Here is a 15,128-nt window from a genome sequence, read left to right on the forward strand (position 1 = left end):
GCATAGGCAAGCATTGTATGGTAAAGTTATGGTAAAGCAAAAAAAAAAAAAAAAAAAAAAAAACCAAGGTAAACTAACTCTTATAAAAGTTTCCCACAGTAAAAGCATAGCACAGTGTATTACAGCATAGTGAAAGCATGGTACAGCATAGGCAAGCACTGTAAAGCCTGTAGTGCATATTGGGAAAGATAGACATTGCTTCCAAGAAGGAGATGGCAAGCAGCCACAGTAGGTCCAGGGTGCACTGACAGTAAACCAGATAAGAATGATACTGGAGCTGACGTTGTCTTGTTACTGATAAGACAAAACCAATGGACAAAGGTGCCTGGGTTAGGCCCTTCAGCCAATCACAGCAGCACTGGCTGCGGGATCGAGGGCTGCCATTGCCCGATAAGGAGCAGGGGGGTGTTGTTGACTGACTGGTTGTCTAGGGGTGGGGAGGGGTGGTAGGGGGCAAAGTTTACCTGCGGAGGTGTAGCAGAGGAGAGACAAGGTCTTGAAAATTCACTTGAAGGGCTGTGTGACTGCCCAGAGGAGAACAAACAGAGAGAAAGACACTGACCGGAGGATTGGAGAAGCGCCCCTGCAGCCTGAGGAGAGGGGGTTTGAACGAGAGAGGAAGGGGGTTTTACATTTTCTAGAACTCGTTAATATTTACAGAGCAAGAACGTGAGAGACAGGCAAAGAGAAAGAGAGAGTAAGAGAGCGAGATAGAAAATCAATGAAGCAGGAGTTGGTCAGGCAGTGATTCTGTGTCTGTCTGCTGTGTCTGTCTCTCTCTTCTCTGTCCTGTGTCCAGCTTGTCTCTGTCCTGTGTCTCTGTCCCGTGTCTGGGATGGCGTGCCACACCCCTCTCTCTTGCGGTGCGTCTGTGCTTCTCCTCCTGCTCATGTCAGAAGCTATCTGGTGGAACATCGTCGTGGGCAGTGACGAGGACCCCCAGACCACCACACCCCTGCAGGGGACCCCCAAACTCAGCACTGTAGGAGCAGCCCCAACACTGCCAGGGGGAGCGCAGGGCACCCCAGCAATCAACAAAGAGGTCCACCCAACACACAACGAGGGAGAGGAGGAAGGGGTCACCCCATCAATCAACGAGGGAGAGGAGGAAGGGGTCACCCCATCAATCAACGAGGGAGAGGAGGAAGGGGTCACCCCATCAATCAACGAGGGAGAGGAGGAAGGGGTCACCCCATCAATCAACGAGGGAGAGGAGGAAGGGGTCACCCCATCAATCAACGAGAGAGAGGAGGAAGGGGTCACCCCATCAATCAACGAGGGAGAGGAGGAAGGGGTCACCCCATCAATCAACGAGGGAGAGGAGGAAGGGGTCACCCCATCAATCAACGAGGGAGAGGAGGAAGGGGTCACCCCATCAATCAATGAGGGAGAGGAGGAAGGGGTCACCTCATCAATCAACGAGGGAGAGGAGGAAGGGGTCACCCCATCAATCAATGAGGGAGAGGAGGAAGGGGTCACCCCATCAATCAACGAGGGTGAGGAGGAAGGGGTCACCCCATCAATCAACGAGGGAGAGGAGGAAGGGATCACCCCATCAATCAACGAGGGAGAGGAGGAAGGGGTCACCCCATCAATCAATGAGGGAGAGGAGAAAGGGGTCACCCCATCAATCAACGAGGGAGAGGAGGAAGGGGTCACCCCATCAATCAATGAGGGAGAGGAGGAAGGGGTCACCCCATCAATCAACGAGGGAGAGGAGGAAGGGGTCACCTCATCAATCAATGAGGGAGAGGAGGAAGGGGTCACCCCATCAATCAACAAGGGAGAGGAGGAAGGGATCACCCCACTAAACAACGAGGGAGACACCCCAAAAGAGCCTAGGGTCACCCCCAAACCTACAGAATCAGCTGGACTACCACTCACCAACCCCAAACCTATGGAGTTAGCTGAGGTACAGGTGACCACCCCCAAACCTACTGAACCAGCTGCAGCACCACTGAGCAAACCCACACCTACAAAATCATCCGAGAGAGGGGCGTTAGACAGACTGACCACCCCCAAACATACTGAACCCGGGGTCACCCCACTGAGCACCCCCAAACCTACAGAATCTGCTGGGGTACAGCTCACCACTGCGAAACCCACCGAACCAGCTAGGTCATCACTGACTCCCCCAAAACCTACTGATCCTGGAGTCACCCCCAAACCTACTGAACCAGCTGCAGCACCACTGAGCAAACCCACACCTACAAAATCATCCGAGAGAGGGGTGTTAGACAGACTGACCACCCCCAAACCTACTGAACCCGGGGTCACCCCACTGAGCACCCCCAAACCTACAGAATCTGCTGGGGTACAGCTCACCACTGCGAAACCCACCGAACCAGCTAGGTCATCACTGAATCCCCCAAAACCTACTGATCCTGGAGTCACCCCCAAACCTACTGAACCAGCTGCAGCACCACTTAGCACTGCAAGACTGATTGAACCCAGGGTCACTCCCACACCTGCAGAATCATCCGAGAGAGGGGTGTTAGACAGACTGATCACCCCCAAACCTACTGAACCTGGAGTCACCCCCAAACCTACTGAACCAGCTGGGCTACCTCTGACCACCTCAAAACCTGTTGAGCCAGGGGTCACCCCAATAGAGACAGGATCCACTGAGCTACCACTGAGCACCCCCAAACCTACAGGCGGGGGAGAGGGACCCCCAGATCCTCCTCGGGGGATCCCCACAGTCCCAGGGACACCCCCCCCCACCTTCTCCCAGTTCCTCAGTTCGACACAGGTAAAGCACTGCACTGCTCAGCACTGCCCTGCCTTCATCACTGCGTTACTGTCTGACTCTGTCTCTGTTACACTCAGATCTGTCTGTAATCTAATTCAGAGCTGTTACATACATGGCACTTGACCACACAGAGAGTGGGGAGGGGATGGAATGGGTTACCATGGGTTACCTAGCCATGTTGAGTCTGAATCACTGAGATCCTTTAAGACCCGACTTAACAAAGTTCTGAAAGCAATCAGCTGCTTGGAACCGGACGAGCTCTGATGGGCTGAACGGCCTCCTCTTGTTAATAAATGTTCTTATATTTCTATTAGTATCCCATTTTTTAATGTGTTTTAATCAGAAGAAAACTATGGATGTGGTTTCTTTTTTTTCTCATGTTAAGTAGGTTATAATAACAGGCTCCAATCCCAACTTCTACTTTTGCTCCTGTGGTTTGTCGAATCACAGAACCCCTCTGTGGAATCCCAGCCTTATTATTTGCAGATGAAAGTGCAGTATTTCCGATGGAATCATGTTGTTTTTTCTTTCCCTGTATTTCCCAGATCTCTGAAACTTACTGTCCCTGTGTGGCTGGACCTCCTGGACCAAAGGTTTGTCCGATTTTCACTTCTTATATTTCATTTAAAAACCCTCTTTGCTTTGCTCTACACTAGACTGTATTGAATTAGCTGGCTCTCAGATCCCCAGTACAGCACTGAGTTCTCTATACTAGACTGTATTGAATTAGCTGGCTCTCAGATCCCCAGTACAGCACTGAGTTCTCTATACTAGACTGTATTGAATTAGCTGGCTCTCAGATCCCTAGTACAGCACTGAGTTCTCTATACTAGACTGTATTGAATTAGCTGGCTCTCAGATCCCCAGTACAGCACCGAGTTCTCTATACTAGACTGTATTGAATTAGCTGGCTCTCAGATCCCCAGTACAGCACTGAGTTCTCTATACTAGACTGTATTGAATTAGCTGGCTCTCAGATCCCCAGTACAGCACTGAGTTCTCTATACTAGACTGTATTGAATTAGCTGTCTGTTAGCTCTCTTTAGTGATTTTGTGTTTTTCCTTTGCAGGGGGACAGTGGAGCTGTTGGCCCACCCGGCCTCCCTGGTCTGCAAGGGCCTGTGGGACCCCCAGGGACCACGTCTGAGTTATTCTGCAAGGTGAGTTTCAAAATCCATTCCACTACTCTTCCAAAATATCCATAACAGGAACGCTGATGAAGGCACTAGAGCCCAAACTCTTGTCTGCTTGACTCAGTCTCTTCTAGTGTCAATAACACTGATGAAGGGACCAGTCTGAATTATTGTCTGCTTGACCTGGAGGAGTTCAGTGCTGAAGTCTGGTTTTCTGTTTTTTGTTCCCAGGGTATAAAGGGTGACCAAGGAGAGAAGGTAAGCTATGTTTGGTACAGGGTTATGCAGGGCTGTGATGTTAGGAGTCATGTGTTGTATCTGTGATAGCTGTACTATCCAGGGGTCTGTCTGTTATCTCTATGGAGGTGTGTGTGTGTTCTTGTTTCACCGGCTGTGTGTTTCAGGGTGAGCGCGGAGAGAGAGGGGAGAAGGGAGCAGAGGGGACGAAGATTCGGGGGCCTATGGGGCCAATAGGAGCCCCAGGGCTAACGAGACAGACTGGAGCCAAGGTGAGTAAATAAACTATGATATGTAAATAAACTAACATATGTCATTGAAAAAGACTTTAGTCAAAACTATAATTATAGACTGTTATCAATAATAATAATAATAATAATACAATGTTACAACGTTATTATTATTATTATTATTATTATTATTATTATTATTATTATTATTATTATTATTATTAGCACCAGTAGTAGTGGTAGTAGCAATATCTAAACTTTTAAAATAGCAGTATTTGTTGTATTCATATTATTAGGTGTAGTACTAGTAATAAAAACACACAATCTAAACTTAAATTATACATTACAATAATTAATATATATATATATATATATATATATATATATATATATATATATATATATGAGATCGTCTTAAGTTTCGGCAGTGGTTCCAGTTACCCCTGTTGTGTTTTAAAGTTCTGGTTGAAACCTCTACAAGTAACAGAACCTGGAGAAACAAACTGTTTTGCTTTCTAGGGAGACAAAGGAGAGAGAGGCCAACGTGGAGCAAAGGTACTACAATGTAACATACACTTTACTCAAACTTTACTACAATGTAACATACACTTTACTCAAACTTTACTACAATGTAACATACAATTTACTCAAACTTTACTACAATGCAACGGACACTTTACTCAAATTTTACTACAACAAAACAGACACTTTACTCAAACTTTACAACAGGTAACATACATTTTACTCAAACTTTACTACAACATATCAATCTTTATAAGTATTTTACTACAGAGTAACATACTTTATTCATACTGTATTACTGTGAAAAACACATTACTCATACTTTACAACAAAGTAATAGACTTTTACTCAAACTTTACTACAATGTATCATACACTTTTCCCACACTGTACTACAGTGTAACTCTGCCGTTTGTGTTTTTGTCTGCAGGGATTCCCGGGGCGAGACGGTGTGGCACTGCTGGGCCCCCCTGGTCCCCCAGGCCCTCCCGGGCCCCCCGGACACTCCAGACAGACCCTGGGGCCCCCCGCAGGGAACCCCAATAAACCAGTAAGTGATAGAATGTACTGAGACTTTGAGACATCCTTCAGTGTGATTGATTGAGTTCTCATGCATGATTGTTTCATAATGCTCAGAACTGTCTGTTATCTCTATGGAGGTGTGTGTGTTCTTGTTTCACCGGCTGTGTGTTTCAGGGTGAGCGCGGAGAGAGAGGGGAGAAGGGAGCAGAGGGGACGAAGAATCAGGGGCCTATGGGGCCAATAGGAGCCCCAGGGCTAACGAGACAGACTGGAGCCAAGGTGAGTAAATAAACTATGATATGTAAATAAACTAACATATGTCATTGAAAAAGACTTTAGTCAAAACTATAATTATAGACTGTTATCAATAATAATAATAATACAGTGTTACAACATTATTATTATTATTATTATTATTATTATTATTATTATTATTATTATTATTATTATTATTATTATTAGCACCAGTAGTAGTGGTAGTAGCAATATCTAAACTTTTAAAATAGCAGTATTTGTTGTATTCATATTATTAGGTGTAGTACTAGTAATAAAAACACACAATCTAAACTTAAATTATACATTACAATAATATATATATATATATATATATATATATATATATATATATATATATATATATGGGATCGTTTTAAGTTTCGGCAGTGGTTCCAGTTACCACTGTTGTGTTTTAAAGTTCTGGTTGAAACCTCTACAAGAACAGAACCTGGAGAAACAAACTGTTTTGCTTTCTAGGGAGACAAAGGAGAGAGAGGCCAACGTGGAGCAAAGGTACTACAATGTAACATACACTTTACTCAAACTTTACTACAATGTAACATACACTTTACTCAAACTTTACTACAATGCAACGGACACTTTACTCAAACTTTACTACAACAAAACAGACACTTTACTCAAACTTTACAACAGGGTAACATACATTTTACTCAAACTTTACTGCAACATATCCATTTTTATACATATTTTACTACAGAGTATCATACTTTATTCATTCTGTATTACTGTGAAAAACACATTACTCATACACTGTACTGCAGTGTAACTCTGGCGTTTGTGTTTTTGTCTGCAGGGATTCCCGGGGCGAGACGGTGTGGCACTGCTGGGCCCCCCTGGTCCCCCAGGCCCTCCCGGGCCCCCCGGACACTCCAGAAAGACCCTGGGGCCCCCCGCAGGGAACCCCAATAAACCAGTAAGTGATAGAATGTACTGAGACATTGAGACATCCTTCAGTGTGATCGATTGAGTTCTCATGCATGATTGTTTCATAATGCTCAGAACTGTCTGTTATCTCTATGGAGGTGTGTGTGTTCTTGTTTCACCGGCTGTGTGTTTCAGGGTGAGCGCGGAGAGAGAGGGGAGAAGGGAGCAGAGGGGACGAAGATTCAGGGGCCTGTGGGGCCAATAGGAGCCCCAGGGCCAACAGGACCGACTGGAGCCAAGGTGAGCCGGAGAGAAGGGATTCTTACTAACCCACTCAGGGATATTTCATTTTTAAAAATAAAAAATAAAATTAGAGATTGTTATCAATAATAATACACTAATAATACAATGTTACAACATTATTATTATTATTATTATTATTATTATTATTATTATTATTATTATTATTATTATTATTATTATTATTATCAGTAGTAGCGGTAGCAGATTATCTAAACTTTTAAATTCATTATAATTAGGGCTTTAAGTTTTCGGTTTTAACTGATAATAACCACAAAAAAACCCCGAAGACCTATTTAGAAATAGTTTTTGTAAATATAAAACTGCTGTACAATTACAGTATTCGTGGTGTGGGCATCCTCACTTCCACACAGTATGTTGTTTGTACACCGCACTAAAGCAAAGTGCCGATACCACTGTACAAAAGAGCCGGCTCCATTGTACAGCAGTATCGTCGGTATGCTTTAGTGTGAGAAGTCCCGGGTTCGCGCCTGCCCTCCGCCTGTGTGTGGATTGCCTCACCCTGTGTGATGCGTTGGCCGAGATCGCTACAGTATTATTAGGTATAGTAGTAGTAATAAAAACACACAATCTAAACTTAAATTATACATTACAATAATATATATATATATACATGAGATCTTTTTAAGTTTCGTCAGTGGTTCCAGTTACCACTGTTGTGTTTTAAAGTTCTGGATGAAACCTCTACAGAACCTGGAGAAACAAACTGTTTTGTTTTCTAGGGAGACAAAGGAGAGAGAGGCCAGCGTGGAGCAAAGGTACTACAACGTAACATACACTTTACTCAAACTTTACTACAACACAACATACACGTTACTCAAACCTTACTACAATGTAACATACACTTTACTCAAACTTTACTACAATGCAGCATACACTTTACTCAAACTTTACTACAATGCAACCAACACTTTACTAAAACTTTACATTTTACTCAAACTTTAATACAGCGTAACAATATTTGCTTGTATTTTACTACAGAGTAACATACTTTATTCATACTTTATTACTATGTAAAACACATTACTCATACTTTACAACAAAGTAATAGACTTTTACTCAAACTTTACTACAATGTATCATACACTTTTCCCACACTGTACTGCAGTATAACTCTGGCGTTTGTGTTTTTGTCTGCAGGGATTCCCGGGGCGAGACGGTGTGGCACTGCTGGGCCCCCCTGGTCCCCCAGGCCCTCCCGGGCCCCCCGGACACTCCAGACAGACCCTGGGGCCCCCCGCAGGGAACCCCAATAAACCAGTAAGTGATAGAATGTACTGAGACATTGAGACATCCTTCAGTGTGATCGATTGAGTTCTCATGCATGATTGTTTCATAATGTTAATAACTTGGTGAAATTTAGAATATTAAGAAGAATATTAAAAATGGTGGCAGGTCGCTTCTGAAATCCTCTGTATTGACACAGTGTCTCCACTCTGCTCCTTTCTCTTTTTCTCTTTCAGTGTCTGCAAGGACCCCCCGGACCCCCCGGACCCCCTGGACCCCCAGGACACATCGGTTACTACAATGTAATACATACTTTACACATCCATTACTACAATGTAATAGACTATTATACATTACTTTATTACAACACTGTAACTGTACTTTACTACAATGTAATAAATACTTTATTCACCCATTACTTCAACATAATATATTTTACTCACAACTCTATAACACACTTTATTCATAAGTTACTACCATGTGACATAGAATGTACTACAACTTTACTACGACTCTCTCTCCTCTCACAGAGAGTGTTCCCTGTGCCCCCCCGACCGCACTGCAAGGACAGAGTAAGGCTCCTCTTTGGATAGAGCTTGTGTTCACTGTTTACCTGTCTGATTATCTGCTACATGTGGACGCCCGTTTCATTCATACAATCTAACGTCTGCGTTCTCTCTCCTGCAGCTGAACACCGCCCAGAGCCACCGTCCAGGTTGGTAAATATGGAATGCCATTTGTGTCAAAACTATTCATCAATGGATTAGTCAATTCATCAATTCATTCATCAATTCATTCATAAATTCGTGCTTAAATTCATAGATTCATTAGTCAATTCATCTATACGAAAGGCACGAAGGGCTTCCATTGCTCCACGATTGAACTGCAGATGAATGAATTGACAGATGAATTGTCAGCTGTCAATCTCGCACTGTGCCAGAAAGGAGTAACCACTTCTAGCCAATTGGAGCAGGTACTAAAATCGCAACCAATGAGAATCTCGAGCAAAACTACTTCACCCAATAACTTTGCAGCTTACTGTTAGAAAAGGTGTTTCAATCACCTCAGCCACCAGCAAAAAAAAAAAAACATTTTACTTCAATGGTGTATACTGAGGCTCTGAACCAGAGATTAAAAAAAAAAACAGCAGCAGCTACTGCCTTAAACCACAGACACAAAACCACGATAGTGATTCTACAAAGATGTTAACTGCATAGGGTAAATGCATATACAAATATAGTTTTTCAATATATAGAATTATATTTGCGATATTGATATACAGAAATTAAGGAATACATATGGGCTTCAGCAGAACAGTGCAAAACACAAGTTATTCATTTTGATTCACGAATGAGATGTTGGGTAGTTTTATCTGCTTATGGCATATTGGCACTAATATTTAATTTAACAGAGTCCCGATTAAAATAGTTGTGTTCGGTTTTTCTCTTAGGCCTGTGTATCGCTGTGTTATTTATGGGCGACCCATGAATACTGGTAGCATATTGAAGTCTTGGCAATTAACAGCTTTGCAGAATCGTTATCAAGTTTTTGTGTCTGTGATTTAAGAGCTGAAATAGTATGTGAAATTGTAAATACACAGAGCACAAAAAAGTACTTGCAGACCCCACTGATCTACCCCTCTGATCTCACTGATCACACTGATCTACCCCTCTGATCTCACTGATCACACCGATCTACCCCTCTGATCTCACTGATCTACCCCTCTGATCTCACTGATCACACCGATCTACCCCTCTGATCTCACTGATCACACTGATGTACCCCTCTGATCTCACTCTACACACTGATCTACCCCTCTGATCTCACTGATCACACTGATCACACTGATCTACCCCTCTGATCTCACTGATCACACTTATCTACCCCTCTGATCTCACTGATCCACCCCTCTGATCTCACTGATCTCACTGATTTACAGCAGCCTGGATCAGGCACCAGCTATACCCCGCCACCCCACTGGACTGATGCACTCTGCAAACTTATTATTAGAATACTGCTTTTCTATTCATTTATTGTAATTCTACCATATTTGCTTTATTTATTGTATTTGTCACTTACTGCATAGTAAAACTATAAGTCACCTTGGATAAAGACTTGTGCTGTATGAATAAATAAGAAGAAGAAGAAGAAGAAGATGGAAATCCATCATGATCTTTCCATAGATGTTATCACGAGATTATATGAGGTGATTGAAACAGGTTTTCTAACAGTAAGCTGCAAAGTTATTGGGTGAAGCAGTTTTGCTCGAGATTCTCATTGGTTGCGATTTTAGTACCTGCTCCAATTGGCTAGAAGTGGTTACTCCTTTCTGGCACAGTGCGAGATTGACAGCTGACAATTCATCTTTCAATTCATTCATTCGCAGGTCAATCGTGGAGCAATGGAAGCCCTTCACGCCTTTCGTATGGATGAATTGATGGACGAATTGACAAATTAATTGATGGATTAATTTAAGAATTGATGGATGAATTGATGAATGAATTGAAGAATTGATTAATAGTTTTAGGTAAATGCTGACCTATGTCAGTGCAGATATTCAGTAATACTGGGTTTGTTGCTCCAGCCCATGTGGGAGTTGTTATCAGATGTGTGAAAAAAAAATGAACTGAAAAAAGAGACTGAACTGGTCTTGTTGGTCCTGCAGGTCCAGAGCGAGGACAGCGCAGCTCAGAGTATCAGGGAGCCACGGTAACGCTGTCTGTCAGTCTGTCTGTCTGCACGCATCTGTATCTCTGTGTGTCTGTCTGTCTGTGTCTGTGTGTCTGTCAATATCTGTGACTGTCTATCTGTCTCCCTGTATATCTGTGTCTCTATCGGTCTCTCAGCTTCCCTTTCTCTGTGGACTAACAACATCCTGCTTTTCCTCCCTCCCTCTCTCCACTCCCCTCTCCCCCTCTCTCCACTCCTCTCTCCCCCACTACCCCGCTCTCCCCTTCTCTCCACTCCCCTCTCCCCCTCTCTCCCCCTCTCTCCACTCCTCTCTCCCACTCTCCTCCTCTCTCCCCCGCTCTCTCCCTCTCCCCCTCTCCCTCTCTCCCCCCTCTCTCCACTCCTCTCCCCTGCTCTCTCCCCCTCTCCCCTCTCTCCACTCCCCTCTCCCCCGCTCTCTCCCCCGCTCTCTCCCCCTCTCCCCTTCTCCCCCGCTCTCCCCCTCTCTCCACTCCCCTCTCCCCCTCTCTCCACTCCCCTCTCCCCTTCTCTCCCCCTCTCTCCACTCCCCTCTCCCCCTCTCTCTCCCCTGCTCTCTCCCCCTCTCCCCCTCTCCCCCGCTCTCCCCCTCTCTCCACTCCCCTCTCCCCCTCTCTCCACTCCCCTCTCCCCTTCTCTCCCCCTCTCTCCACTCCCCTCTCCCCCTCTCTCTCCCCTGCTCTCTCCCCCTCTCCCCCTCTCCCCCTCTCTCAGCTGCAGAGCTGGATGTTCTCCTCTGTGTCTGAGATGCGTGGCTCTGCCTCCTTGGTGCCACAGGGCAGTGTTGTGTTCGTGAGGCAGGAGGAAGCCGTCTTCATCCGAGTGCAAAGCGGCTGGAGCCGGCTCAAGGTAACACAGCCAGGCTTCTAGTACTAACTACTGCTACTACACTACAACTACTACCAATACAACCTACTGCTACGACACTACAACTACTACCAATACAACCTAATGCTACTACACTACAACTACTACCAATACAACCTACTAATAGTAATACTAGTGCAGCTGCTGCTGATACTGTAACCACCATAACTGCTACAGCAGCTCCAGCTCACCTCGTCTGTGTCTCTCTGTGTTTTTCAGCAAGAGGATTTCCTGAGCTCATCGGACCCTGCAGACGAGTTGTCAGTGCAGGTGTGAAAAACACACTCCCTCACACCCACACTCACACTCACACTCACACTCACACTCACACGCACAATCACACACACTCCCCCACACTCACACTCACACTCACACTCACACTCACACACTCCCACTCCCTCACACTCACACTCACACACACACTCCCACTCCCTCACACTCACACTCACACTCACACTCACACACTCCCACTCCCTCACACTCACACTCACACACACACACCCACTCCCTCACACTCACAATCACTCACACCCACTCACTCACACTCACACTCACACTCACACTCACACTCACACTCACACTCACTCACACTCACACTCACACACACACTCCCTCACACTCACACACTCCCTCACACTCACAATCACTCACACCCACTCACTCACACTCACACTCACACTCACACTCACACTCACACTCACACTCACTCACACTCACACTCACACTCAGTCACACTCACACACACACTCTCTCACACTCACACTTACATTCACACTCACACTCACACTCCCTCACACTCACAATCACTCACACCCACTCACTCACACTCACACTCACACTCACACTCACACTCACACTCACACTCACAGTCACACTCACACACACACTCTCTCACACTCACACTTACATTCACACTCACACTCACACTCCCTCACACTCACACTCATACTCCCTCGCACTCACACGTAATCACACTCACACAATCAGTCTTTCTGCCTGTGTCTGTCGCACACTCACACTAACACACAACCACACAAACAGACACACACACTCACTCACACTCGGACACACACACTCACTTTCAAACTCACCGCACACACCCACTCACTCTCACTTTACAGTATAGCAATCTAGCAGTACTGCCTCCCCCCGACCCCTCTTCTATTACCTGTGTTCTCATGTGCCAGTGTTTCTGTTGTGTTCTTGTCTCCACTTTGAGGCGCAGAGACCAGTCCCAGCTCCCAGTCTGCCCAATTCCCCCTGCGTTCCTGTTGTTAATGGGGTAAGCAGCACAGTTCAGTGTGATACAGCACAGCTCAGTGCAATGCAGGTTAATTCACCTGAGAACCATGTGGGGTTAGCTCAATCTCACCCTCTCTCTCCACCTCCCCTCTTCTCTCTTCTCCATCCACTCTCCCCCTCTTCTTACTGCTCCCTCTCTCCCTATCTGCTCTCTCCCTCCCCTTCTCATTCCCCCCCTCTCCCTTACCCTCCTCTTTCCCCCATCCCTCTCCGTTCCCCTGCTATTTCCCTTTCTCTTACCCTCCCTCTCCCCTCCCCCTAGCTCCGTTTGGCTGCTCTGAACCAGCCTCTCTCTGGTGCTATGAGTGGCGTGCCGGGGGCGGACCTACTGTGCTTCCGACAGGCCCGGGAGGCGGGGCTCCAGGGAACATTCCGAGCCTTCCTCTCCTCCTCCAATCAGAACCTGGCATCGCTGGTCAAGCGTTCCGATAGCACCGCCTACCCCATCCTCAACCTCGGGGTAAGCAGGGGCAACAGTGTCACACAAACTTTACTCAATCATTACTAAAACGTAACACAGACTTGTTGAATCAGATTTTACTGTAATGTAACTCACGCTTGACTTTAACACGATGTCTTTATTCATAACGTAGACTGTGCTTATGCTTTACTACAATGTGTATAAAGGACTACTAATAATTTACTACGGCGCAACACAGAAGTTTTTTTCAGTATTACTGCAATGCCAGCATAAGACACCACATCAAACAGGAAATGAGTGGTTGCTGGTTAGATTTTAATATTATCTCTCCCCTCACTCTCTCTCTCTCTCTCTTTCACACACAGGGCCAGTACTTGTTCCCGAATTGGCTCTCTCTGTTTTCAGAGTCAACCCCCCCAATGACCCCCCGCCTGCCCCTCTTCTCCTTCGACGGGAGGGACGTGTGGACAGACCCAAACTGGTAACACTCCCCCACTAATTGGGATACTGGGAATAGGACAGCACAGGGGAGCAGGGTACAGCACAGGGGAGCAGGATACAGCACAGAGGAGCATGGTACAGCACAGGGGAGCAGGGTACAGCACAGGGTACAGCACAGGGTACAGCACAGGGGAGCGGGGTACAGCACAGGGGAGCAGGATACAGCACAGAGGAGCATGGTACAGCACAGGGGAGCAGGGTACAGCACAGGGGAGCAGGGTACAGCACAGGGTACAGCACAGGGTACAGCACAGGGGAGCGGGGTACAGCACAGGGGAGCGGGGTACAGCACGGGGGAGCAGGGTACAGCACAGGGGAGCGGGGTACAGCACAGGGGAGCGGGGTACAGCACAGGGTACAGCACAGGGGAGCAGGGTACAGCACAAGGAATCAGGGTACAGCACAGGTAGAATCATTAAGAACTGTCTAAAATCTGTTTCACTGACTCTCTCTCTCACTCTCCCCCCCCCCCCCCTCCCCACTCCACTTAGGCCTTACAAAGCAGTCTGGCATGGCTCCTCCCCCATAGGGGTGAGTGGCCGGGGCCTGCAGTGCGGTGATTGGCGGCAGAGTGATCATGTGACTGGGCTGGCAACGAGGCTGCAGGATGGAGGGAGGCTGCTGAGAGACGGCGGGGAGGAGCGCTGCAGGACCCCCCTGATCGTGCTGTGTGTGGAGAATAGCTACCCCTCGCAGTGAAGCAGAGACCCTCCCCCTATCTCCCCACCCCCTCCCTCTTCCCTCTCTCTCTACCTGCTCCTCCCCTCCCTCTCTCCTCCTCTCACTATTCCTCAATCCCTTTCTCTCTCCCCCTCCCCTCCCTCCCCTTCCCCTGCTCCCCTCTCTCCCCTCTCTGTTTGAATCTTTATAACAGAAAGTGTGAAGATTATTTAGCATTTTTCCTTTGTACAGTATTGTATGAGATTAACAATAAAGAGCCATATTCCTGTAGGAAAAACAAACGAAAAAAGCAAACCAAGCTGAGTGGGTCTGCTTCTTTAAAAAAGTGCTTTCAATACAATTGCTGTCCATTTGCAGTACTGTGGTGTGCACTGCGTGTATCTCTGAATTCTGTACTTTCATTATTTCATTTTTTAGTAAGGGGGCTCTCGGATTTGAACCAGGGACTTATTGATCTCAATGTTTGTTTTCAAACACACTTTGACAAAGGCATGATGTTAAACACACCGAAATGTTGGGAAGTCGTCTCTCTGACCGAATTGA

General features: G+C 46.2%; 1 protein-coding gene across 5 annotated transcripts; it reads left to right on the forward strand.

Annotated features, from left to right (window-relative positions):
* Positions 1–484: 484 nt before the first annotated feature.
* LOC117434476 (collagen alpha-1(XVIII) chain-like) lies at positions 485–14,841 on the forward strand. 5 transcript variants are annotated; one of them, XM_059003320.1, is made up of 23 exons: positions 485–2,752; positions 3,298–3,345; positions 3,823–3,912; positions 4,117–4,143; positions 4,290–4,394; positions 4,872–4,907; positions 5,304–5,423; positions 5,570–5,674; positions 6,149–6,184; positions 6,486–6,605; positions 6,752–6,856; positions 7,600–7,635; positions 8,018–8,137; positions 8,341–8,406; positions 8,635–8,676; positions 8,792–8,819; positions 10,770–10,813; positions 11,528–11,662; positions 11,900–11,950; positions 12,900–12,962; positions 13,245–13,442; positions 13,769–13,884; positions 14,396–14,841. In XM_059003320.1, the coding sequence occupies exons 1-23, from the start codon at positions 836–838 to the stop codon at positions 14,601–14,603; spliced, it is 3,816 nt and encodes a 1,271-aa protein (XP_058859303.1). In that variant the 5' UTR covers positions 485–835; the 3' UTR covers positions 14,604–14,841. The 5 variants fall into 5 exon arrangements, with proteins under 5 accessions (XP_058859303.1, XP_058859304.1, XP_058859305.1 ...); XM_059003321.1 differs by having other exon boundaries at positions 12,906–12,962; XM_059003322.1 differs by having other exon boundaries at positions 11,534–11,662.
* The last annotated feature ends 287 nt before the right edge of the window (positions 14,842–15,128 follow it).

Source organism: Acipenser ruthenus, chromosome 28, assembly GCF_902713425.1.
Source record: "Acipenser ruthenus chromosome 28, fAciRut3.2 maternal haplotype, whole genome shotgun sequence".
Taxonomy (NCBI): Eukaryota; Metazoa; Chordata; class Actinopteri; order Acipenseriformes; family Acipenseridae; genus Acipenser; species Acipenser ruthenus.

What these genes read in the sequence shown, in the direction of transcription:
- LOC117434476 (XM_059003320.1), top strand. Translation starts at nt 836, where the DNA reads ATGGCGTGCCACACCCCTCTCTCTTGCGGTGCGTCTGTGCTTCTCCTC. An exon ending in CAGGACCGACTGGAGCCAAG is followed by an intron (nt 6,857 to 7,599) that starts GTGAGCCGGAGA and finishes TTTGTTTTCTAG; the next exon opens with GGAGACAAAGGAGAGAGAGG. An exon ending in GCGTTCCTGTTGTTAATGGG is followed by an intron (nt 12,963 to 13,244) that starts GTAAGCAGCACA and finishes CCCTCCCCCTAG; the next exon opens with CTCCGTTTGGCTGCTCTGAA.